Source organism: Ammospiza caudacuta, chromosome Z, assembly GCF_027887145.1.
Source record: "Ammospiza caudacuta isolate bAmmCau1 chromosome Z, bAmmCau1.pri, whole genome shotgun sequence".
NCBI classification, from domain to species: domain Eukaryota; kingdom Metazoa; phylum Chordata; class Aves; order Passeriformes; family Passerellidae; genus Ammospiza; species Ammospiza caudacuta.
In genome coordinates this window covers 5,344,554-5,370,475 of record NC_080632.1, presented here as the reverse complement: position 1 = coordinate 5,370,475, position 25,922 = coordinate 5,344,554, and the positions used below count along the sequence as shown (strand labels likewise).

The 25,922-nt window shown below is 41.1% G+C and overlaps 1 protein-coding gene across 1 annotated transcript; it reads left to right on the top strand.

Moving 5' to 3' along the window:
* The first annotated feature begins 2,788 nt into the window (after positions 1-2,788).
* Positions 2,789-17,169, top strand: TMEM38B (transmembrane protein 38B). The gene is made up of 6 exons (XM_058823962.1): positions 2,789-2,932; positions 7,314-7,470; positions 10,016-10,200; positions 11,011-11,098; positions 13,096-13,213; positions 15,466-17,169. Exons 1-6 carry the CDS (start codon positions 2,827-2,829, stop codon positions 15,667-15,669), a joined length of 858 nt encoding a protein of 285 aa, XP_058679945.1. The 5' UTR covers positions 2,789-2,826; the 3' UTR covers positions 15,670-17,169.
* Positions 17,170-25,922: the final 8,753 nt, after the last annotated feature.

Below are 25,922 nucleotides of genomic sequence, written 5' to 3'. Positions count from 1 at the left end.
TATGCTGAACTCATTTCTGCTACAGAAATGTATTATGTCTAATTACCTCTAAACTGGGACAAGTCGATATTCTGCTCTGGAAAACAAACTCTGGCTTCTGAGTCTGCAGGACAGAAAATAAGAATTAGATTTGTTAATGACATGGGGAGTAAGAGATCACTTTGACTAAATCTCTTCATGTAGATGAAATGAAGATGGAAATGGCCAGGAAATAGAAATGGGCTGCATGCACATGGGTCAGTTCTCAGGGAGCAAATGAGTCACTGGATGCACAGAAAGGAAGAGACGTTGAGAATAGGAACTTATTTGCGAATATGGTACTGATAAAAGGCAAATCAATGAAAATAAAAGCTCGTTATTCATAGCAAGCTGAAAGTATTCTGGGAAAAGTTCAAGTGTTTGCTATGTTGAGTGGCATAAACCTTTTCGCCAGAATGCTTCTACAATTTCAGTTATTTCCTGAAATTAGTTCTTGGTAGGCAAAGAACAAGTTCAAGAGCACCTGTGAAAGCTGCACATCTTCAGTCTGCTTTGCTTAACTTCACCATACAGTGAAACTTGGAGCATTGGAAACTTGGAAACTTGCAAAACTTGGAGCCTTTAAAAGTTCTTTTCACCACCATGTGGAAGCTGAATGGAAAAGACACAAACAGTTCAGAGAAAATTCAGTAGGGAGAACCAGCCAAAAATTCACAAACTACTAAACTGAAGGGAGCCTGTAGAAAGATGGAGAGACTGTTTACAAGGGCATGAGGTGAGAGGACAAGGGGGGAATTGCTTTGTGAAAAATGTGTATTTTATGATTGGCTTTTTGCAAATATTAAAATGAACATTATATATGTTGTGTTAGAAAGTTATGCTGTATTAATTCTCTTAAATAGTGGGTTAAGTATAGTTTTAGGGTATAACATAAGGTTAAAATAGAAACTATGCTATGTAGAATACTTTTTTTTAAAGAAAGGACTTGAACCAAGATAGCAGCCACAGGACTGCTATCAGAGAAAGGGAATTTATTGCCCCATTATCAGAAGAAATGAACTTCTTCCCGCCTTGCTCAATCCTGAAGATGCCATTGGGATTAAGAGGAAGAAGTTGACACTGCCCAGACAGAATCCTGTGTTTGCATGGAATTTATGCATCATGTATGAGGTGTATGAATATGCAACAGGTTACGGTTTTTAAGGGTTAATCCTTTGTTAACGTGGATCCTTTTTCAGGCTTGTGCTGCCCAGAAAAAGGTACCCGGACGTCCATAACTCTTTGTTTCTATTGTCTCATATTGTCCTAATTCAAACTATCCAAATTATTATTACTCTAATCAGATTGCTATTTTAATAACCATTTTATTATCATTAAACTTTTAAAAATTTTAAAAACAAGTGATTGGCGTTCTTCACAGCTTCATATTGAAAGAGAATAGATCTAGATAAGATATAAGGAAGAAATTTTTCCTTGTGAGGGTGGTGAGACAGGGTGGCACAGGGTGTCCAGAGAAGCTGTGGCTCCCCCATCCCTGGAAGTGTCCAAGGACAGGCTAGATGGAGCTTGGAGAAACCTGGGATTGTGGAAGGTATTCTTGCCCATGAATGAGTTTTTAAGATCCTCTCTGAGAAGAACAGTGGATTTGTCTTTACAAACAAGCTATGGGTCTGCTGGTGGATAAAACCAGCATTGGGAGATAAAAGAAACCATGAGAAGAATTCCACTGGTTGGTGAATGGAAAAAGATATTTGCTTTTACAAATAAACTTTAGGTTTGCTGATAAATGAAATTAGACATTGAAAGACCAAAGAAACAATGAGGAAGAAAAACCCCTAAATTCCATAAGAATTAAAAACTAAAAGGGAGGGTTATGCATCAGAGGGGAAATCTTTGGTATCAGGTGTTCGGGGAGTCAGAACCTCTCAAGTACCTCAGAAATGGGGAGAGAAGGGAAATGTAGCCAGGAAATTGGGATAAAAAGGAGGCTGAGTCCTCCAAAATGTGAGATCCCTGGGGAATGCCCCATGGCCTCTCCCTTTATTTGAATAAAGTAAAAGGACTCCTCTGTCTTCTTTTTAGACATAAACCTCTGGTGTTTGTGGATTAATTTTCCTGGCACCTCCAACCCCAACCATCCTCATTACACGAATTTCCTTCAGGCCCTCCGAGTCTGGTGAACAAAGAAAAAGCAAATGTCATGTATATTGGAGTTAGCAGATCTTCAAAAATGTTTCACTTGGGCAGTTCACGAGGAAAATAGCTTTGCTGAAAATACTGTGGGATTGGTGCAACACTGGATATAGAACTTTAAGGAGGCAAAGTTAGCCCTCGCTATCAAAATGGGTGTAAAGATGCATTAAAGCGTTTCTGCTGAGCTCTGGCAGCGTCTGGTGTACATTAATACCCTCAGCAACTGATAGACAGCATCAACCTGGGAAAGACCACATGTGGAACCGACCGTACACGTTGGTAATGCTCTTAATGAGTTTCAGAAATATTCAACAGGAAAGAAAAAAAAGAGAAAATAAATTGTATCTGGGTGAGTGTAGCGACCTGTGCACAAAGTGCGCAGGGAAACAACACAAACACAACAGGGGCTCTGAGGGAGGCCACAACCGACCTCAAACTGTGCACGGTGCAGGACTATCAGCATTCTGACCAAAAAAAGGCAAACAAAAGGCAGGGCTGGCGGCTCGGAGCGCGGAGCCGCGGGGCTGAGGGAGGGACAGCCCCGTGAGGCGCCGCGCCCGCCCCGCCCCGCTCTGACGGCGGCCGGCAGGGCCAAGCCGCGTCCGCAGGGCTCTCCCGTGCCGGGCAGCCGTTCCGGGAGCTCCGTGCCCGGCTATGGAGCTGTGGCAGGTGCCGCTGAGCTTCTCCCGCCTCCGCATGTTCCCTTTCTTCGACCTGGCGCATTATGTCGCTTCCGTGCTGGCGCTGAAGGAGCAGCGGGGTGAGCGGGGCGAGGCGGGACGGGGCGGACACCCCACACCCCCCATGCGGATCCCGGTGTTTCTCCCGTGTGTCCCGGGGTGTGCCCGGCCCCGGCAGGGTGAGGATGGGGCTCCGAAGGGAGCTGCTGTCCGGGTTACCCCGTGGCCGTGCAAATGGGATTGTCTGCCGCCTGCATTAGCCCGTCTGTCCATAAGCGTTGTCTCACTGCCCGCTAAAGACACCCAGCCAAAGCTTTTCTCGCTTTCCAGAAGTTAAGAGGCGCTGGCGAAATCAACCAAGAGTTTCGTTGCAAAGCTTTTACGTTTTTTTATTCAGTTGTTTGTTTGTTTGTTTCAGTTTTGAAGTCTGATGAGTAAAAGGGGTGAGGCCCCTCGAAGTTGGGTTTATGCAGAAAGTGTGTGTGTAGCAAGGCCAATATCTCTGTGCCCAGAATTGCATCTGAGAGGGGAGATTAGCTAGAGTTTACATCCTTCACACACCCTGTTTGTGCAGGGGGGTGTTAAGGCCTTTTCTGCCTTGTAGGAAACAGCTCAGGACTCTCATGGATCGGTCCTGGGCCAGCGACTTGTCAGCGTTGTACCCTGTGGATTGTAAAGTGAATTTAGCAAGCTCTCCACTTCCACTAACAAGGTTTTGTATGAGAGCACATCATGGCACTTCAGTCTGCATGCTCTCTTCCAGAAAATCGTTTACACTGTGGTTCTGTGGCTGTTAACTCCAAGCCATTTTTTTTAATTTTTTTTTTTTTTTCTGTCACAAATGTAGACGCTGGCCTTGTTTCAGTGTTTAGAATCAAGCTGCTTGTGGTGTGGGTTTAGACACGTTTACAGTAACTGTGCATCCCAGATGATAACTGTGTAGGAAACTGAGCTGGCTTTTGGGATTGGGATTTTAGGGCAAATTTGGGAGCTGCTGCTTGGCTCAGACTTCTAGGGCTCTGCGCTGTTTGTTTAAGTGAGAGCTTGTTCTTTGGTCCGTTCCTAAGTGTTCCAAGGTGAATTTTGACCATCTGCTGAGGAAGTGCACTTAACAGACTGTGAAGACTGGTGTAAAGTGCTTATGCATTCTGGAATCTTCACCAAACTTTGTTGATGCTGCTAAAATTTTTGACGGGTGCTGGGCTGTGGCATTGTGTAATGTGTCTGTTCCACTTAGAAAGGGACTTTCTGACATTGTCGTGCAATGCTTTTAAACTTTCCTCTGGAATAGGCACACCTAAAGATGAGGATGTGAGGCCTCTGTGCCTAGTTTTAGTTTTGAGACAACACTTATGGAAAGTAAAATTGCTGTCAGAAGTCTGGTCAGATCCATGCTCCTATTTTTTTTTCTTTTCTCGGTTTAATAGCTGGTAGTTCAGAACTCCTGAGTATTTTCTAATAGTTGGAATTAATAACTGTAATCCAGGTGACTGCCTGCTGGCCTGTTTCTCACTTCCCAAGTGGTTTGAACTGAGTATTAAATCATAACTGAAATAGCAGTTATTACGAATACTCAGTATGGATATATTATCGTCAGTTAATGCTGTCTAGGCTTTATGTTCCTTTTGGAAACTTACAACAGTAGCTATATTTGACAGGGAAATTACGGGATAGCCTTGAGTGCCTGGTGATGTAAGAAGTTTGTGGTCAAGTTACAGCCACATTTATTTTATCCCAGATTACTGCCTCATTAAAATACCAACCCACCCCCACTGCTTAAAATCAGATTCAGTGTGGGCATTTGGATCATGGATGGATGCACACTAACTGGGACTTTCCCAATTCTCCTAGCCAGGCTTTTCTGCTCACTTGTGACTGGCAAACTGCAGCAGTCACAACCAACTTGTTGCTTTCTGTGTGTTTTAAAAGAAGAGTTCTTGATTAGTGCTTTGAGGATGGCTTAGGAGTTGCTTTCTTGTAACTCCAGCCAGTTGTAGAACAGCCAATTTTCTTTTTATGGGATGGAGGGACAGCAAAAGGTGTTGGTGATTGAGGATGTGTCATATTTGGTTTGTTCCTGACGTTTTTCTATGATCTGTTTGAGGTGATTTGAAGAGAAATAATTTCTCTTCAGCATAGTTTTTCTCTGTTAAGTCTGTCTATATAAAACCTTTATCTTAACTAATGATGTTCTATGTGGTTGAACGGGGTACTAGACAAAATGTGTACAAATCCTCCTGGTGGGCTCACTAGTTGTGTGTGTGGTGTGCATTATTGCCTATTTGGAACATGCAGAAAAGTTTAAAGCAGATATAATCCTATTAGGTTATATTCCTACTAGAAATAGTTAGTTGGTAAGGGTTTGTTTTGTTTGTTTGTTCGTGTATTTTTGTGTGTTTGTTTTGGTGTTTTATTTTGGGTTTTTTGGTGTTTTTTCCTCGGTTTTGTTTGTTTATTTTTTAATGTTACTGTTGTTCAGGAGCAATTCTTAAGAGCATATTCAAGATCAGTCCTTGTGTTTTGAAACCTTTCCCTGACTTTCTCAAGTGTACATCTGCAGGGCTGGCGGCCTTCTGGCAGATCCACCATTGCGTGGTTGTGTGGTGCCTCATTAATTTTAGAGGATGCATCAGAGGACAAATATAAATGACCACTTTGTATAAAAACATGTGACCTACTTAAAACTGAATTTGTCTTCTGAAAGGCTACACCCTAACAATAATTTAAGTAGCAGTGCTGAGATGATCTTTAAATTATTATCAACTTTTTTTGCCTCATTGTCTTCTGTATTATGTATATTCCTTGTTAGGAAGCAAGGATATAACCTTGTTAAAAACTGGCATTTGAGCCATTTCTAGTGCTGATCAACAGAAAAATCTTGAAGTGCAATAGAGGTTCCAGTTTCTTGACCTTTTACTTGTAAAATGAAGAAATTTACCTGCATTTCTGTGGAGCTTACTGGTAGAGGGCAATCTGGATGTGCCCTCAAAACTGAAAACCACTTGCTGCTAGTTTTGGGGCAAAGGGAATGTGGAGAAGCTGGTGATTGTTGGAAGGCAGGAGAATGGATCTGAAGAGAGAACAGAGACCTAATTTTAAACCTACTCCAAAAGTAGTAAACACAAGCCATTAATAATTTGCAGGTGTCTTAACTTGGAGCACTAGGTACTGCAGTTTGAAAAATAAATTGCAAAATAGTTAGAAATGAAAGAGATGTTATTTTATATTCAAGTGTTCTGTAACGCTGAGGAGTGCTCATTTTTATAAACTGGGTGTTTTATGGGCATTTAGATAGTGCTGCAGTACTTGATATCTATGCCAGCACTAAAATGGAACACTAAAACCTAAACTTGTTAATGCATTGAATGAATTGAGAGTGCTGTATGCCTTTTTAAATGTTTGAGCCTCTCATCTTTGGTAGGAGCTTCTTTTCCCACAGAAATGCCTGATAAACCCAAGCTACTCTGAATTGGGAACAGAAGTCAGATTTCATTTTGGGGCAGACAGTAGTGCTTTTGTGAACTTTGGAACTTTTGTGAACTTGTAGCCTTTGGACTACAGAAAATTAAACTTGTTCAGGCAAACAGCTCAGAACCAAGTGTAAAGGGGAAGCTTTGGCAATCCTGAACTTTTAAAGTGGAAGGAAATAGTCAAAACAACTACTTGAGCATATTTCTAGCTTTGGTAAAATGTTTTTTTCCTCTGAAAATGGTTAATGCTTTCCATTACCTCCAGTATAATCTTTGAATATTATGTACTCTTTTAGGCATTGTTAACTTGCACTTTAAAATGATAGTTCATTTTAAAGATGATGAAATTAACAAACTGTCAACCTTTTGATAATGAGGAAAATTTACATTTATTATTATAGTTCATGGTAACCTTTTTTCCCTCCCTCTCTTCAAGAGTGCAGGTGAAAACGATTTGATAATTATCTTGGATGCAGTTTTGGCCAGCAGTCACAGCAGGATATTATGAGAAAAGAAGAGAAAATAGTCACCTTGAATTCTTGGAACACTCAAAAACAGAAATGTAATTCGTAAAATAACCCTCCAAAATGCCATCAATCCTGTTTAGATTAGCCACTTAGGTGTTTTTAATACAAATTTGAAAGCAACTGTGTCCCTGTGTCAAGTTGTTAACAACAAGACCTCACTGCTATGCTCTGAAAGCTTTTTCCTCTTGGTATCTAGATATAACAAACTAATGCACAAAAGATATTCAGAGAACACTTTGTGTCAGCCTTTCACTTCTGTTTAGGAGTTTGAGTTAAAGTCACCCTACCCTGAGGTTTGTATTTCTGGAAAATTTTCCTGTGAGAGCCTGCTGTTTGCTAGAGAATTTTTCATTACCCGAAGGAACTAAACTGAAAAATACTGACCTTTAAAACATGATGTTATTCTCCAGTTTTCATTTCTGTTTATGCAGAAAGTTATATGTTGTTGTTTTTTTTCCCCACAGGAGTTGTGGAAGTGTCGGTCCGAAGTCCCTTGGCCTGCTGGTTTAGTGCAATGCTTTATTGCTTTGGGGGCTCAGTTTTGTCCTCCTTGATGCTTGGTGAACCTCCAGTAGCATTTCTGGCAAAGACCATAAATATTCTACTGGCATCCTCAGTCTGGTAAGCAGCCGCAGCTGGGTAAGATGAGTGATACTGGCTCTAAGGAAGCTGTATGCTGTAAACTGACACCATCAAGGTTGCATGTATTTTTACTTAAAAATGTGGATTTGGATGCTGTCTCTTCATCCAGGATCATTCTCTATGATCTTGTTCTCTGGGAACAGAGAGCAACTCTTACAGCCTGTTGTGTAACCAAATGCTCTGTTGCTAGATTAGACTTGTCTTAGGTTTTTTTAGTATTCCTGGTCAAACAGCTGCAAACATTACTTTTTAATAAAGTTATTCAATTGCTGATTTACTGAATATAGATATGTCATAAATGCAATCAAGTTTTTAAAAAGTAGTTCTTGAAGATCAGAACCTGGCTGATGTAAAAATTTTGACTTTTCCTGTAACTGAGGTTCCAAGACACATCTTTCCTCCAGTTCCTACTACCAGACACTTTTTTTTTCTGTATTTCATTCAGTCCCAGGAGGGCAGGTGTTGTGGTGGAAGACAGTAGCTAACTGAATTGTATGATTGCATCAAGTATTAGGCATTTTGGCCTGTTTTGTAGTGTAAAAAAACCATCCTGGAGTTATTTTCATAGAAATGTGGTCTTCCAGTGGAGTTCATTTGTTCCAGAAACTGATCTTTGAAGAAAACTTCAAACTTAGCAAAAGTTATGAGCAGCAGTGGGGTTTTGAGTTTAGAAATCTCAATCACTATATTTGGATAGTCTGACCTGCTTAAAATCCTTTAGTTCCACTTGCCCCATAAGTTTTACAGTTGTAAATTCATTAAAATGAAAACAAGTGTTTTTATCTGTCTGGGTATATGTATTAGTTTTATAGTCTTTGTGTTGTAGTAGAAGATGACACATTTAATTTGGTGACATTATTAATATGTATTATTAATGAATTATTAACAGAATTTGCCTCTGGTTGTGTCAGTCTGATGTGGGCAGACTCATTGCTTGTTTCAAGTGACATGAGCTAGGAGTACACTTGAAGAGAGCAGGATTTCTCTTAACTCACCGTGGTCAAATGTGATTTGCTGTGCAGAAATTAAAGGAGGTTTTACTGAGCAGCTGTGAATGTTACAAAACGTTTTAAGCTTCCAGCTTTATGAAGTCCCCTCTTCCTGAGTGTAGTGACCTTAATTCCTGGTCCCAGATCGTGCACAAAGGAATTCCTCAAGCCACACTTGGGACTGGGAAGTGAGTGGAGTCGTGCTGGGCTTGAGGAATGCTCCTGAATAGTCTGTAGGACAGCGGCATCTGCTGTCAGCAGAGATTACAGGCAGGAATGCCGTGGAGGGCCTTCAGGGCCAGCCTCAGTCCTGTCACCAGTGCTTCAGGGTCCTAAACCCACATTCTGCAGATATAAATTAGTTCTGGTGTGAATTGGTGAGCAGGTGGCTTAAATGGCTTTTTGCAGTAGCCTGTAAAATACATCCTTTCTCTACATCTTTGGCTTCATATCAGCTGAAGCCTGGTTGCATACAGAGGCATCTTTACAATATCTTTATCTTTACAATAAGAGATAAAGGGAAGGGCCTCAGAAATTCTTGGTAGGCAGGATTGAGATCAAAAACCTTAAAGCAAGGCGCAGTGTCTTATTTTTTTTTTTTTTAAGAAAACAAAATTTATCCTTCTTTTTAAACACTTTCTCTGCTCTTATGCAATTTTTACTCTTACTCCTGTGCTGAAATAATCTACTTAAGATAACTTAATCAACATACTTAATCTTGATTGGGTTTTTGTGAATGTCTCAGTAAGAACTGAATTTTATTTATTATTGAAGACATATAATAAAACACTACATAATCTAATCTTTTAGAATTTACTGTTGCTTAGGATTTAACTGTTAGCCATCTTTACTCGGTTTTAAAAGCAAGTTGATCAAAGATATTTTGTGTAGTGTTCTTTCAATGCTTTGAATAAAGAAATGTGCTTGTAACTGGCAAGCTGTAAAAGCTAGAATTGGTGAGTACTAGGATGTTAAATGTGTTTAAAAATAGCCGTGCATTTCATGTAGTATGACATTAACTAGTGGAGGCATTCTTGCTGAAGTTATATAATTCCAGGTACCTACAGTCTGGAAGCACAGAGTCAGCATTTAATTTAGCACCCTGTTGTAACTCTATTTAAAAAAAAATCCCAAACAAAAAACCAAAACAAAACAACCCCCCTACACCAAACTAAACAAAAAGTAACTCACAAGATAAACTGAAACCACACAAAGTCAATCAGATACCACTTTAATGACTTGAATTATAAAAATGTGCAGATATATAAGGTGCAGAACAATTGGAAAAATGTAAAACTGTTTCACATGGACTTGAACAGGTTTTTCTCTGTGGCAGTAGTGTTTGGTTTTGGTGCAAAAGCTCAGGTGCGCTCAGAGGCTTTTCAAATTTGTTCCAAGATGTGTGTCACGAGACTTTGAGTTGTCAGTAGTATATCAGGCATTGCTAGACACATTCCAAAAACATATTTAAAGATTATGAAAAGATAATTCCTTAGCAAAAATGTCACTACTGTTTTTTTCCTGATGATTTTCAGGTATCTAGTGTTTTACTGCCCAGAAGACATATTCTGCCGCTGCTTTTCCTTTCTGCCTCTTCGTCTTCTGGTGGCAGGGATGAAAGAAGTGACAAGGACCTGGAAGATCACAGATGGCATTGCACATGCAGACACTGTCTACAAAGATGCCTGTCTTATCATGGTGGCTGTGGGCTGGGCCAGAGGTAACATGCACAGCATCTTGTTCTGAGGGTTTGGGGTTTTTTGGGGTGGTGTTTAAATGTCTAGCCCCTACAGCAGAACTGTAGCACCATCCTTGCTCTGCTGGGCATGGTAGTCCTGATGCAGTCTGATGTCCCCTGAAGGAAAAAGCCTGTGCTGCAGATTTTCTGCCTGAATTAAGGGTGACATTGAAGGACTTGGAGGGGACTTCCCTTCAGAAGGTCTTACGAGAGCTTGCAGAATGGGCAGTTGATGACAATAAAGAAGTAAATCTTCTGTGTAGCTGTTGCTGAACTTTCCAACAACATTATTGCCTTGCATGAGGCTGAAGAAGAGAACTGGGTATCTTAGGTTTTTAATATGGGGACTTGGTTTTTAATATGGGGATAGCCCTTGTCGCCTGCCTGCCATTTGGAATTCTGGAAGCCACCTTCCTGACAGCTGTATTTGCAGCCACACCATCAGGGTCCCTTCAGAAAGTAGTTGTGCAGCTCCTGTTCCTGCTTGATTCTGTGCTGCTGTGGAAAGCAACACATGTGAATGTGATGATTGCATCAGTTCAGATGCTGTCACTTACAGGCAGACCTGAGCTTCTTGCTGAGTATCTCAGCCCCTGAGGTCTCGTGCCTGTTGTTTGAGTCTTGTTTGCATCTTGTTTGTTGTTTGAGTCTTGCATAAGAGGTTGGATTAAGTCTTTTAAGTCTGGGCTTTGGTGCCACATTTAGCACCTGGTGTCATGAGTTTTTCTGGGAGCAGTGGCATAGCAGTGGTAGCAGTCAATGGAAACTTGCTATAAATCTCTGCAATTTCAGGTGCTGGTGGTGGCTTAATTTCCAACTTTGAGCAGCTGGTGAGAGGACTGTGGAAACCTGAAACCAATGAGCTCCTGCACATGTCCTAGTAAGTTTTTTTAAAAACCTGCAACAAGTTAGCTGTTGTTTTGCTGGCTCTTGGTGTGGATGTTTACTTTCAGTGGTTGAAGCCAAAAAAAAACCCCAAAAACCCAACCCTTAGGACATATTTGTACTCTGTTTTGGTGTGTATCCTTTGAAAGATGGGACAATGAACTTTGGGACTTTTAGAAGATGTTTTAATCATTATATGTTCACAGCCCAAGAGCTGCAAATGGGAAGAGAAGTCAACAAAAACCTATCAGAAAGTAGTAAATACCTAGTGGAGAGTTGCTAGAAAGCAGTTTTGGCTCAGTTTGTCTTGCAGGGACATGGTCTTCTATCCAAAATGAAAGCACAGTGGTACTAGAAATACACAAGTGAATTTTGGTGTATCTTCTGAGCATCACTAAGATGGCTTCCTTTGAACACTGGCACTCTTACTTTTGCTGCTAGTGCTATTTTCCTCCAAAGACATCAATTATTTGAGAAAGTACAAATTGGTTATTCAGTATAGCAGAAATGACCTGCAAGATGGGAAAAGTTACTTCTCTTGCAGGAGCAAAGAATGAGGAATATTACATGCCTCCTGGTTTTCTCTGTAAAATGAGAATTGAAACAGGCTGGAAAGCCACAAGCTATTATTGTAAGTCAAGATAAGGTCACTGTGATAATTTCCTAAAATTCTTTTGATCTTTCCCAGGTTACAGTCAGGTCTTTAAAAATAATAATTTTATTTTTTTAAAAAGCTATCTTGCCTTTCAGCAGCCACCCCTAGACACAGAATAACAGGAGAGACATTTGTAGCCTTCTCTTTGGCAATATTTCAACTTTTTGTGCGTTGTGTTAGTTGTTGGCTTTTTCTGAAATTCTAAGTATTTAGAGTTTCTCTTTCTCTTGCCAGGGCCTAAATGGCAGTCTTGAAAGTAAACTTACAAAGAAAAGGTGACTGTCATAAATAGCACTGCAGACACAAATAAAAATGTCTTTAGAGGTGCAACACCAGAACAATGCTTACTGATTGGCATCGCTTGCATATATTCTCCTTCTCCACTGTGGGTATGGCTCAAAGTAACTGAAAAAAAATTTCAAAAGTCTTGTTTATGTATAAGTCCTAAGAGCATTGAATTGAACTAAGTTACAGAGTTAAAAACATCAAACATATTGCAAATGGATGAGATGCCTGTGTACACAGTGTTGTTTTTTGGGCTTCTTGAGCAGGAATTTGGTGTAGTTTTTTGGTTCCTGAAAAGACAGTGAAGAACAGATCGCCAATAGGTGCTCTGTGATAACAGGAATGTCACCTGTACATGTCACATGCAGATTAAGAAATGCACAGAATTCTGGATAACTGACCAAAGATCTCTTGCTTTCTGGCTGCATACCTAGGAAGGGATTTAGTACCACAACAAAGATTGCTGTAAACTGGAATTAGAGTGGAAATCTTTGCCTGTCTCAGGTCAGCGCAGCTGTGTTGGCAAAACCTGTTAATACAGGCCTGGCTCCAGTCACGTTTAAGCTGATACGGCCCCACAGCTGCTGGAGTCTTACACTGGACCAAGACTTGGACTTGGACTTCAACACCTTGAAGTAACTAACTCCTCGAGTATGGTATAGGAACCTGTTTTTATGTCTAGTCCAAGTAGTGTGAGCTCTGTAATTTAACTCTTCAATAAGATATATTGGGAGAGGAAGAAGAGAATCAAAGACATATAAAGTCTGAATAGGAGCATTGATTTGAGGAGTATTTGTCAAATAGGAGTTTGTTGGATGTCTGAAGCAGTGCTGGACTTGATGATTTATGGACAGAAAGTGTAGTAATATTATATAACATGAAAATCTTAATTTAATTAAAGCTGGATTTTGGATTTACCACAGTTACCACAAGTTTTCACTTGTTCTATTCAGAAATAATTATTTTGCACACTTAAGAACATGAGTTGCTTTCCAGGCAGCTTCCACTGTAGAGCAGAGAAGAGAAATTAACATTCTTTGTTTGATTTCTAGCCCTGTGAAGGTAACTTTGATAGGAGCAGTTCTTTTCACCCTGCAACGCAGACAGTACTTGCCAATAGCAAAACACAACCTTGTGTTTTTATACACCATCTTTCTTGTTGTCTTCAAGGTAAGAATTTGAAAGTTGCTAGTGACCAAATAACAGCAGATATTTTATTTAATTGTTGAAATGCATGCTGCTTGATGGGAAGGCCAGCTTCTGCTGAAGAAATGTGTTTAGAGTTCTGGATATGAGCAGAATGGAAGACCTGTTCTGTTGAACATTCTGTTCAATGTATGCAGGGGACAGGGAGGAAAAGAAAAAAATCAGGAATTTTGGCACTTAGTACTTGATATTCCAGGCTTTGTATGTCTGTAATCTCAAAAAAAAAAAAAAAAGCTTATTCTTGTAGAAAGAAATTCTCCTGTTCTCTGTCTTTTGTGTGTACCTATGCAGTTGCCAGTGGGTCTGTAAAACAAACCAGCTGGATTCTCATTTGATTTAAAATGTTCACAAAATAAGTGTTTGCGTGGGAAGGGAATGCATACCAAAACTACTTTGAAGTAGGTGTAACTATTTTGTAATAAAATAGACACTACTTCTCTATTGAAGTCTTCAGTCCCTCCTGTATTGTTCATTTCCGGGATGGTGCCTTTCTTCTGGATTACTAGTTTATAAGAGAACATAATCTCTGTTAGCAGATATCTGGCAATTTTAACAGCTTCAGAGCTGGTGTTGAACAGACCAGAGAATGTGTGGAAGTGTGCTTGCCAGTCTCCTTTCTGGGAAGGAGCTGACAAGTTTAATTCTGCAGAAGTTAACTGTAGGGAACCAAGACTTGAAGCTTATGTCCTTGATTTTCCATCTGAAATGATAAAGGCATTGTTGAACTGTGGATGCTGGGAATGAAGGAGAGGAATGTTATTCTGGAAGTGAGAAATTGCAGGTGTCCACAGGAGCTGGCTGTCCAGCTGCACTGGAGAACTAAATCCTTACCTTGATGGTTGTACTGGCAGTCAGGAACTTGCGCCCACTTAGCAAATAAACTAATAAAGCAACAGTGTATCTGGTATAGTTTTAATAATGTCTCCCAGAAACTTGTCACATCTCTGAAAGCTGTAGAAACTGTTGCATTATAAACTTGTCCAGTACCCAGATCTGAAAAACAGGTTTTTCAATTCTGATTCCAAATTACGTGTCTTAAGGGGTGCCCGCCTAAATCTCTGCACTTTATGGAATGAATATGGCTGTCAGGACTTCTAATTAAAGTCTGATTATGGAATTATACATTCAAAATTGAATTGCACATTCCATTCTTCCAATTTAAGTGGAAGGAAGCCACTCAGTTTAGTTTTTCAGTTTGAAAAAGGCACAAAATTTGCACATAAAAGTTGGTCTTCACCTTAAATGTGTGCCATTACTCTCAGGATGATTAATCTTGCAGAGAGTTTTTTATGCACATTGTTTGTGTATCGCTCACGGAAACATAGAGTCATACAATGCTAAGGGCTGGAAGGAACCTCAGAGATCATCCAGTTCCATCCCCCTACCATGGGCAGAGACATCTTCTACAAGGCCAGGCTTGTCAAGGCTTTATCCAGCCTGGTCCTGAACATTACCAGGGTTGGGATATCAGCAACTGTGACGGTGTTTGCAGGGGTTTAAGGATGAGGGAAGAGATGAGGATCTGACTCCATGTTTCAGAAGGCTTGATTTATTATTTTATTATATATATTGTATTAAAACTATACTAAAATAATAGAAGAAAGGATTTCATCAGAAGGCTAGCTAAGAATAGAAAAAGAAGGAATGATAACAAAGGTTTGTGGCTTGGACAGAGAGAACGAGCCAGCTGATTCTGATTGGCCATTAATTAGAAACAGCCACATGAGACCAATCACAGATGCACCTGTTACATTCCACAGCAGCAGATAACCATTGTTTACATTTTGTTCCTGAGGCCTCCCAGCTTCTCAGGAGGAAAAATCCCAAGGAAAGGATTTTTCATAAAAGATGTCTGTGACAAGTTACATCTCAGGGAAACCTGTATCTCACCACCCTCACTAAAGAATTGCTTCCTAGAATCCAGCTCAAATTTCCCCTCTTTACCATTCCCCCTTGTCCTATTGCTACAGTTCCTGAGGAAAAATCCCTCTCTGACGTCCCTGTAGATCCCCTTCAGAGCTGTGTGAAGAGTGTTGGTCAGAAAGAACAGCATTCTTTGCCCAGTTTCAGCTAAAATGAGCAGAATTCTGTTGGTGATTGCACAGCCTCATGCTTGTGTAGAAAGTTAAAAATGCCATACACCCATTCTGCTTTTAGCTTGTTTACTTGTGAAGCCATCACAACTTTTATTGTAACTTGATCCTTGTTCTCCATAGGTAAAAATGATGTTGACAAGATGTGCAACTTCTCCATTTGCTCCCATTGAGGCGGCAGTCTGCCAAATGTTTTTTGGCTCACAAAAGACACCTTCCAAAGTGAAGGGTGAAAGTGCCACATCTTCCAATGGCTCTTCAGTCTGTGACCAGCCTTCTGAGCAGCATGAGGGTGCTAAGAAAAAAACAGCAAAGAAAACAGAATAAGAGACTTGAAATCCTTGTGATGGTCTTGAAGATGTGTGTCTTCCAGATTAGGCTGGCTGAGAAGTTTCTCTAAGGAAAGGAGAACAGGGCTGTGATGTGGTTTGCCTTTTTGGGATGTTTTGTGTAAGCTATGTGTAAATGCACATGTTGGATTTGTGAGTTAAAACTATGAATTTTTATAGTGGTTAAAAGTTTACTAATTTTTGTACTTACAACAACTTCAAATGCTTGTAGGTTAAAAAGATAGTTTCAAAAATGTGACAATCTTTTTTTTCCCCTACTATATCACTTGTTTCACATCTTCCTATCCCCCAGTTCTTATGTATAATTTTGATAACACTGATTTGTACTGTCAGGTGTTCACTGTAGCACGTCCCAAATAAGAAAGTCATTAAGTAAGGCTTAATCATATTGCACTGTGTAAAATTATAAAGATGTACCGATTTAATGCCTTTAACTAGAAAAGTAACTGAACTATTGTTCTAATTCACATTGCATTGGTCTAGATTTTCTTAATTTCCTAAAGTAAATATTTTTAAATATTTTTAAATGTTTTTAAATGAGAGTATATTATCACATTATAAATATTATCTGGCACTTTAAAAAAATCTTAGTTAGCAAGTAGAAACACATCAATATTTTTGTGGTTGGCTTACTTGGACTCTTATTTGCAAGCATTTGAGATGTAGGTGTTTTTTGCCACATTAGTGTTTTACAAGTGGTTTGTAGTTACCTTCTGGTTCATTTGCGTCTAGACGTTCTTTGCCTGCATTTTTTTTCCAAGCATATGCACTTATATCTTTTCAAAGACAAACTTCATTAGGAAGAATACTGGGCAGTACATTTACCTTGTTTGGTCAGCATCCTGAGCTGCAGCACAGGAATGGGAGCAGAATGTTACCCCCATAATCCACGAGGGAATAGTCAGTGAGCTGCTAGAACACCTGGACACTCCCAAGCGGTGGGATGGGATCCACCCGGGGTGCTGAGAGCTCACTGGGCCACTTCCAATCATTTACCAGCACTCCAGGAGAACTGGGGATGTCCGTGTTCCCTGGAGGTTGGCAAATGTGACACGCATCTACAGGAATGGTCAGAAGGAGGATCCAGGGAATTACAGGCCTGTCACATGCCCTCAATGCCAGGGAGGCCATGGAGCAGGTCACCTTGAGTGCCACCAGCAGCAGGGACAGGACAGCCAGGGCATCAGGCCCGGCCAGCCTGGGTTTAGGAGAGGCAGGTCCTGCCTGACCAAGCTGATCTCCACCTGTGCCAAGGTGAGCTGCTCAGGGACAGGCTGTGGATGTGTCTGCCTGGGCTTCACAGAGCCTTTGACACCTTCTCCCACAGCATCTCCTGGAGGAACTGGCTGCCCATGGACAGGGCCCTGTGCCCGGGGGAGGAACGGGCTGAGGGCAGGGCTGGGAGCGGTGGGACATGGAGGGACACCCGGCTGGGCTGGCACCAGGGGGGCTCCCATGGGATCAGGGCTGGCCAGGCCTGTTTGACATCCTCACCAAAAGGGGGATCCAGGCCCCTCAGGCAGTTCCTGACAGCACCAGGCTGGGTGGGATGTGGATGTGCTGGAGGGCAGGAGGGCTCTGCAGAGGGCTCTGGCCAGCCCGGATCCATGGGCTGAGGGACAGCCAGGGCCAGTGCTGGGTCCTGCCCTGGGCTCGCAACAACCCCGTGGAGCTGCAGGCTGGGGGAAAGGGGCTGGGACAGGCCCCGGGGGCGCTGTGCCAGCAGCCGGACACAGCCCAGGGGTGCCCGGGGGCCCAGAGGCCGATGGCCCCGGGGCTGTGCCGGCCTGGGGCGGCAGCGGGAGCGGGGCAGGGCCCGTCCCTGGGCCGGCCCTGCTGAGGCCGCACCTCGAGGGCTGCGGCACCTCCGGGCCCTCACACGGGCAATGGAGGGGCTGCGGCGTGGCCGGGGCGGAGAACGGAGCTGGGAAGGGAATGGAGCCCAAGGAGAGGCTGAGGGAGCCGGGAAGGGGCTCAGCCTGGAGCAAAGGAGGCTCAGGGGGCCCTTGTGGCTCTGCACAGCTCCTGCCAGGAGGGCACCGCCGGGGAGGGGGTCGGGCTGTGCTCCAGGGAACAGGGACAGGAGCAGAGGGAGCAGCCTCAGGCTGGGACAGGAGGGGTTAATTTGAATATTAGGAAGAATTTTTTCACAGAAAGGGTAAAAAGCATTGGAACAGGCTGTCCAGGGGGGTGACGGAGTAAACATGGAGGGATTTAAAAGGACGTGTAGACATTGCACATGGGGATATGGTTTAGTGTTGGCCTTAGCCATGCTGGGTTAATGCTTGACTTGATAATCTTAAAGGTCTGTTCCAACCTAAACCACTCTTTAATGTCAGAAGCACTGAAAGTTTTTATTAGCATTTGCTGAAATCTTGCTTCTTTCTTGCTTGTTGCGTCTTTTTTTTTACTCAAGATGTGAAGCAGTTCTAAGTGGCATACACTTATAACTGAGAACTTTGGCATTTTTGAGATGTTACAATACATAAGAATAGAATCTTTTCAGGGGAATCTTTTCATTGATGTGCCAATTTTTAGAATAAACCATTTTTACAAAATTATACTATTTTCTTCAGAGAGTACCGCTTTGAAGAGCATTGTTCAGCAAAGAGGGGTTAGGTTAATCTTTGTGCAGAATGCCAAAGAGAATGTGGAGGGAGATCTGATTTGAAAAGACAAAGTTCTAGTTCCAGGTACATCTCTAAATTTAGAAAAGCTGTCACCAATGCTGTGCTTAGAGAAAAGAAAAATAAAAGTACTAAAGAAATTTCTTGTGCCTGAGTAGTCACATTTCCATGGTGATGACCAAAAGCATTGAACTCAGTTTGAAATCTAACTTCATTGCAAATGTGCTGTACCTTGAAAGCTAAAATTACTATTTTCTTTAACACTTAAGAAGAATTAAAACAAAATACCCCAAACTCTTTGAACAAGCTAGCAGTCATATTCCTTACATATTACACTGAAACTTAGTGTTCAATTACAAATGCTTGGATTATTCACTTGGTGTCTCATTTTTTTGTAGCTTGATGTCAGGGATTAACTTGAAGCTGCCAGTTGACTAGTTAATAATCAGGTAGTTATCAAGCAACACCAGCACATGCTGCCTGTCCATGGTTTTTTAAAGTTTTGGATGTTTTTCTGAATAATTGTGTATTCTAGATCACTTGAACCATACAGAATGGGATTGTGGCATGGAACTATGTTACACCTGTGTGAAATTCTGTCTGAAAACTGGCTATTCCTATCCCAAATCAATGTGAAGATATGCTTAGACTAAGTCTTTCACAAGTTTACAATTAGAGGGGAAAATGTATTGTTTTGTATTAGTTTTAATTAAAGACAACAATATTAAAATTTTAAAAAATGTTTTCTTGTCTGAACACCTTAAAAATAACACACAAAACACAAAAAATGTATATTGTTGTGAGACAGAACACAAGTTATGCTGACAGAAATCCTGTTTTAAGCACCATAAAAACAAAACTTTGTGTTTAAAGGTATCATGTGTTGCTGAAGGATGGGTGCTCAAAAAAGCTCCATGCACATGTTCTGAGAACTACATTTTATGACACAGAAAAAGATAACCAGTTGCTCAGGGTTTAACCTGAATTCTGTAGGAGACATGAATACAGTGTGTCCAGGATGTCTTAAACAATTCCCAGCTTTCATGCTGATAGTTTTCTATCTCTGGTAAACTTCTCTGTGTGAGAATTTTGTTAACAATTTCTTGTAACTGTTCTGGTGAAGCTTGTCAGATTCAGCACAGCTGCACACATGAACTACTTGGCTGTATCTAATTTTGTCATTAACCTGGTAAAATTAGAAGAAGCTGCCTTGTGCCTTTATAAGCAAAGTCATTCAGAAATTGCTTTATCAGCTCAATTCTTGGGCTAGAAGGGCATATTCCTGGTTAAACCAATTGCTGTTCTGAGTAATTTCTACTAAATACACCCAGCTTCTGTAAAAAGGAATACCTTAAAATTTGCTTCAAGAACAGAAGTTTCTTTAGACAATAAATGCTATTTGCTTTCATCTTCTGTTTTTTCTCCATTTCATTTTATTGCAAAAAAGTGGAGATGGGAGGATGTCATACAAGCAGTGCCATCATCTGAAATGTGATTCTTCAGTGTATTGTTAGGCAAGACACAGTTGTTCAAGAATTCCAAACGTCTGTCTTCTCTAGGAATCTGAATCTGCTCAGCATAAGGGGAATGCTGAAATCTAACATCTTCCAACAGTCTAGACAGTGAGTGCAAGATTTACTCAGTGAATACTCTTAATTTATAAAGTGAATCCTCATTTCTAAGGTCTAAGTGAAGTAGCAACAGAGAAACACCATTTGACGCTAAGATGAGAATCAAAAATGCGTTGTAAATAGTAATTTGCATTTGTCCTGATAAAACTGCTCTGTTAAGCAATCAAAAGCCTTTTGTGAAATGTGTGAAATTGTTCAGCAAGGAATAGATAGTAACATGAAGGCTGACAGAGAAATACATTAATATTCTCAGGCAAGATCACTGATCTGCCAATGGGCTTTATCTGCAGTCAGGAAGTGGAGTGTGGTGATCAAAATGGCATCCCAAATAAAAACTGCTGCAATCCAGTGTGATGAACAGCTTATGCACAGCAACCTGCAGGTGGGTGGCACAACCCCTGGTGTTGATAATTGCTGGTGGGTGAGAGGCTGGACATGACCCAGCCGTGTTCTCTGGCAGCCCAGAAAGCCAAACCTGTCCTGAGCTCATCCCGCAGTGTGGACAGCAAGGGAGGAGGGATTCTGCCCCTCTGCCCTGCTTATTTGGAGTTATTTAGCCATACCATTAGAATATTAGTTCCCTACATGAAGGTGCAATTAAAAAAAACAGTTAACAAAATGTACTATTTTTCCATCTTTATCACATATATTTTTAGCTCTTGATGGTAACTGCACAAAGCAAATGTTCTATGTAAAGGTTCAGGCTAAATTTTGACGCTGACTGGAGATTGTCTTCAGATTCCAGTCTTAAATTTTGACCCACATATGACTCAAAAAGTTATTTCAAACTGTAACTAAGCAGTTGAATAAATTTTTAAATTAAATTGATTCAGTTATTGTTGAGAATAATTTTTTAAGTACCTTTAAAGACTGTTTTATTCTTTCTCTCCAAACTTCCTTAGCCATCTTCTGGCCACCATGAGTGGCAAAAAAGTAAACTTGACAGGCTTGCTCAGGTGAGAACCCACCTGCACCTGTGGGGTCCCCAGTGCAGGAATGACATGGACCTGTCGGAATGAGCCACAAAAGGGATTAAAGGGCTGGAACACCTCTCCTATGGAGACAGGATGAAAGAACTGGGGGCAAAGGCTCTGGGGATGCCTCATAGCAGCCTTCCAGTACCTAAAAGGGGCTTAGAAGAAAGGTGGGAACATTTTAGCAGGGCTGTAATGATAGGACAAGGGATAATGGTTTTAAGCTGAAGGAAAGTCAAATCAAACAATATTAGGGAAAAAAATTATGATGAGGGTGGTGAAACACTTAAGTGCGTTGTCCAGAGAGGTGGCAGATGCCCCATCCCTGGAATCTTCAGGATCAGGTTGGATGAGGTGCTGGTCTAGTCAAAAATGTCCCTGTTTATTGCATGTGAGTTGGACTAGATGGCCCTTTAAGGGTCCCTTCCATCCCAAACTATTCTGTGATTCTTTGACTCTGTGAAAAAGAGATTTCTTCAATGTTGAAGCAGAGGGGTTGAGGCAGCTCTTACTGACCCTGGAAGCTGAAACTGCCAGTGTCATGTAGTTCTTATGAAAGGAACTGTAGGGCAAAAAAGGAAGAAACATGCATCTAAAAGAAAGAAACGTGTGTCTACTTTGTTGTCTTTGGCTGAAATTTTAACAAGCACTCTGGCACATTTTCCCAAAATAAATTAGATACAATTCTTTTTGTGCTAGTCATTTCAGAGTCACCTTCGGTTTGGTCAAATTTTCTCCTCCCCCTTAAAAGAAGACTGTTATCAGACACCTGAATGTCAAGGCTATATTAGATGGTTTTGGTTTTTAAGTTGGACTTTTTCATGACCAAATTTGGAATAAAACTACTGGAAGATACTTTGATCTAAAGCTTTTTGGCACACATTCTGCTTTCTGAAAATAATACCCATTTATGGTCTTGGGCTGTTTAGGAATTACGTGGAAGTGTTTTTGAGTGTCTTTCAGTGGAATTTCAGAATACCTTTAAGGCACTTAACAAGCAGATTACTCTGAGCAAGATAAAAATACAAACTTACATGATTCTGTTGTTGTAGCAGAATGTCAGAAAAATCCAAGGTGAGGAAATCAGTTATATAGAAGAGGATGCAATTTCATGGCAACTGCTTCATCACATGAGCAAATTCTGCAGTTCAAATGTTGCTTGTGTGAAAACTTTGCTCTTTTCACTTCCCTGCCACCCATCATGCACCAAAGCTTGGTTCTGACTCTCCCAGAGTGAGCTCTTTTCCTGCAAAGGAGAAAGTTGTTCTCTTGTGTTTGCTTTCTAGCTCCTGGAAGCCTAAAGCAGCAGAGCAGGAGAGACAGAGAGGCTGAGTGCTTTACTTGAAATTTTCAACCTGGGAGCAAGGCTCATCTCTCTGGGCAGCTGGGGTGTGTTCTTTGGCTGCAGTTCAATTACCCAAAGTGTTTTTAGTTGCCTTTAGTTCAGTATAGCAGGTGAATGTTAAGGAAAACCCTCCTGTCTGATCGTTCAGATGCTTCTCTGGGAGTCTCATTCTGCCTGAGGCTTTTAACTGCTGGGACTGAAGCCATGTCGGAATCTGGAATTAAATAACTAATGTTCCAATAATGTGGGTATCTTCTCCTTCAAGAAGTACACATGTGCTTTTTAATTTATTCTCAGCATTATGGATTAAAACATTCAGGATCAGGTTGGGTTCTTCTGAGTCCATCTCTCCAAGTATAATCCAGGTGTCCTGTAGCTGGCTGGTGTTTAAAACTGCCTTGCCAAAAGAATGATTCCTTAGAAATCAAATATGTGGATTATTTGTTTCCCTTCCCTTATCTTTACCTAAATCTCCTGCTTATATCAAACTGAAGTTTTGTTTGAGTAAGTTTGGCAGGAATTAGATCATAACTGAGTTTGCAAGAAGCTGGAACACCAAGGCTGTTAAAAAACCCCAAAGTTTCAAGGCTCATGTCTGTTAGGTAGGAAGATACAGATGCCAAATGCTGGTTTACCAAACTCCCATAAAAATTAGTGCTAATACTTTGGGAAAGCAGTGAATTTTCAGGAAACAAACTCAGGCATTACTCTTGAGAGTATCCACTCTATGCAGACACAGGAACCAAGTTTCCAAGTTGTGCATTGCTGTGATGGTGTTCTTGTCCTCAAACGCAAACAGAATGGAGCACAAGGTTAGTGAGCTCCAGACCAAGCTGAAGCAAGAACACAAGGGGTCAGGACAAAGTGAAGTAACTCCTGAGAATGCTATGCAGCATCTTAATACATGATGTAGCAAGGGGAGGGAACCCAGACTGTTGTCAGAAATTAACTAAGAATGTGGTTCTAATACTGGTACAGCCTTATTGTTGCTCACCTGAGAGGTGACATGCTGCATTCCCAAGTCTGTACCTGGTCTATATGGATGTCTATGAAATCAGAGCATCAATGCTGCAAGGAAAAGCAATGATTAAGAAGGTCGAACTGGGTAAGACCCCTGGGGATACATTTGCAGTGTGGACTACAAGAATGTGACCAGGCATTTCAAGTTACTGATGAGAATGTGCTTGTGATACCTTTAAACAGTGCTGATTTTGAATTTTTGTTTTTAACCCAGCGTGAAACGAGCTGAAGAAGAGTGGGGTCTGAGCACTTCACTAACACCAGAAAAAAAAAAAAAGAGAACATAAAAAAGGATATTCCTGGTAAAATGCATTCAAGCTTCTAGGCATGCAGTAAAGTAGTCACATCAGGCAACACAGAATTCAGAATTTAACTACCCCTAGTGTGTGTTTCTTACTGCTCATCCAGGGGCATCAGATCAGTGAACCTAGAATATCTTCTGAAAGGAAAGAACAGGAAAACTGATAAAAGTTGTGGGTTGGCTTTGGCACAGAGAGTGACTGACTTGGTAGGTCAACTGTGGGCTCAAGGCTAGCAGGAGAGGAGAGCACTGCCCATCACAAAGTCTGCAAAATCAACTGGACCCTGAATGCATGTGGAATGATTTTTGCACAGCACAGCAACTTCAGCTGGAACTGGTAAGTAATGGACCCCGAGCAAGCAAACAAACAAACAAGCAAACAAAGAAAAGCCATTTAAGTTGCACAATGTGTAATTAAGCTGTGGAGCTCATTGCCTGCAGTAGGAGTGCTAGAAATGGAAAGCAGTTAGATACCAGTTGTGACTCAGGCAGGCCTCACAGAGTTTTGTCAGATGGTGTGGGAGAGTATTTTTAGAGAATCACAGAATGGCTGGGGCTGGAAGGGAGCTCTGTGCATCACTCAGTCCAACCCCCTCCCCAAGCAGGGTCACCTGGAGCAGGTGGGGTTGGAATGTCTCCAGAGAGGGAGACCCCACACCCTCCCTGGCAAACTGTCCCGGTGCTCTGCCACCCTCAATGGAAAGGAATTACTCCTTGTGTTGGGTGGAACAACTTCTCCTTTTAGTTTGTGGCCATATGAGTGCATTGACCTGTTCTCCAATATTCTGTTGTCACACCCTGTCCCACAGGGAAAGGTGCTGACAGTTTTTTCGGGCAAATTACAGGGATCAGCACATCTGGAGCACAAAGGATTGGCTTCACCCTAGAAAACCCACTTTCCATCTTCCCTATCTGGAAAACAAAAGGCTCCTGGGCTGAAGAGGCCCTTGGACTCATGGCTGTATTGTAGCAGCAGTGTTTATTTTGCTTCTGAAAAGTGGGCACTTGTTTTGTCAGTGTGTCCTCTCTTATAAAACAGAAGTCCTTCTCTTGCCTCTGTGCAGTTCATTATTTGTAGAATGCTTTCAGGAGCCCACATGAAAGAGTATTTTAGATGCACTAATTATTAGTGTTAAGCACAGCTGCTTTGTCTGAGGGCTTTCTTCCAGCTGGAAATGAGCTTGACTGCAAGGAAACATATTTTTCCTAGAACACTATATTGGTTTTAAGTCTGAGAAGCAGAGAAAGCAAATAAAGCTATTTTGTTTTAAAAAAAAATATTTTTCAGGGGTGAAAATTATTTCTCCCCTTATTTTAATTAGTAGTATTATTGTTTATGAAAAACTGTTGTTTAATTCATCATGGGGAAATGGTCAAACAGTAAAATGAATAGCTTTTGGAAAAAAGTAATTTCCTCAGTTACTTTCAATCATTTGCTTAGGTATTGACAGAAAATTTTCTTGGAAGCTGTTATGTCATTCAGAAAGCAGACTTTGAGTTTAATTAAAAGTTTCAGCAAATATCTGTGTAAAAAGCACCCACTTTTTTTTCCCCCAAGACAAAATTTTTTCTTTAAGACCCATCATACTACAGTATGGAAATTTTCTGTGATGATACAGGGTTTTGAAAGCTTGGATGGTGGGGAGAAGTTCTTATGCTAATCATGATTTGCTTTGCTGTTAAGGTTGCAGAGAAGAGTTTTATTTCTATAAACTGGTCCTAAAAGAGGCTTTGTTAGTTTCTGATGTCAGCCACATTAAAATAAACATTCTTCTCCTCTTGAAGAGCCTCAAAAAGCTTCCATCTGAAAAAAAAATTAGTGGTTTAGTCTTACTTACAGCAGTCATGTCCTTTTCCCCTTCCAAGGTTAAGCTGGGGCTGAAAGTACCTGTTTAAGCCTATCACAGGAGTACTAATAATAGGGAGAGGGCATTGATTAAAAAAAAATTGTAGGAATTCATGCTATTGAGCTCATCATTTTGTAAGAACAGAGCATCTCAAGCAAGTGGGGAAAGCCACTCTGCTTGTTCTTGGTATTATGGAAACACAAACACTCTTGGAAAAAAAGCAGTACAGGAAATGTTGAAACAGGCATGGGTGCAGTGCTAATCTGCTTCAGCAACCAGGAGGAGCACCAGCACAGAAATTTTCCTATTTTTTGGTCCTTGGTGCTCCACTTAAGGGTCTTACCTGATAGTTCTCAGGGCTGTGATTTGTGAAATAGGAGAAGCTGTAAAACTTGGTAAAAAATGTAAAACTTGGTAAAAACTGTGAAACTTGGTAAAGTTTTGGCTGGGACCTGTATTTAGCATTAGCTGAGCACAAGGTTGGA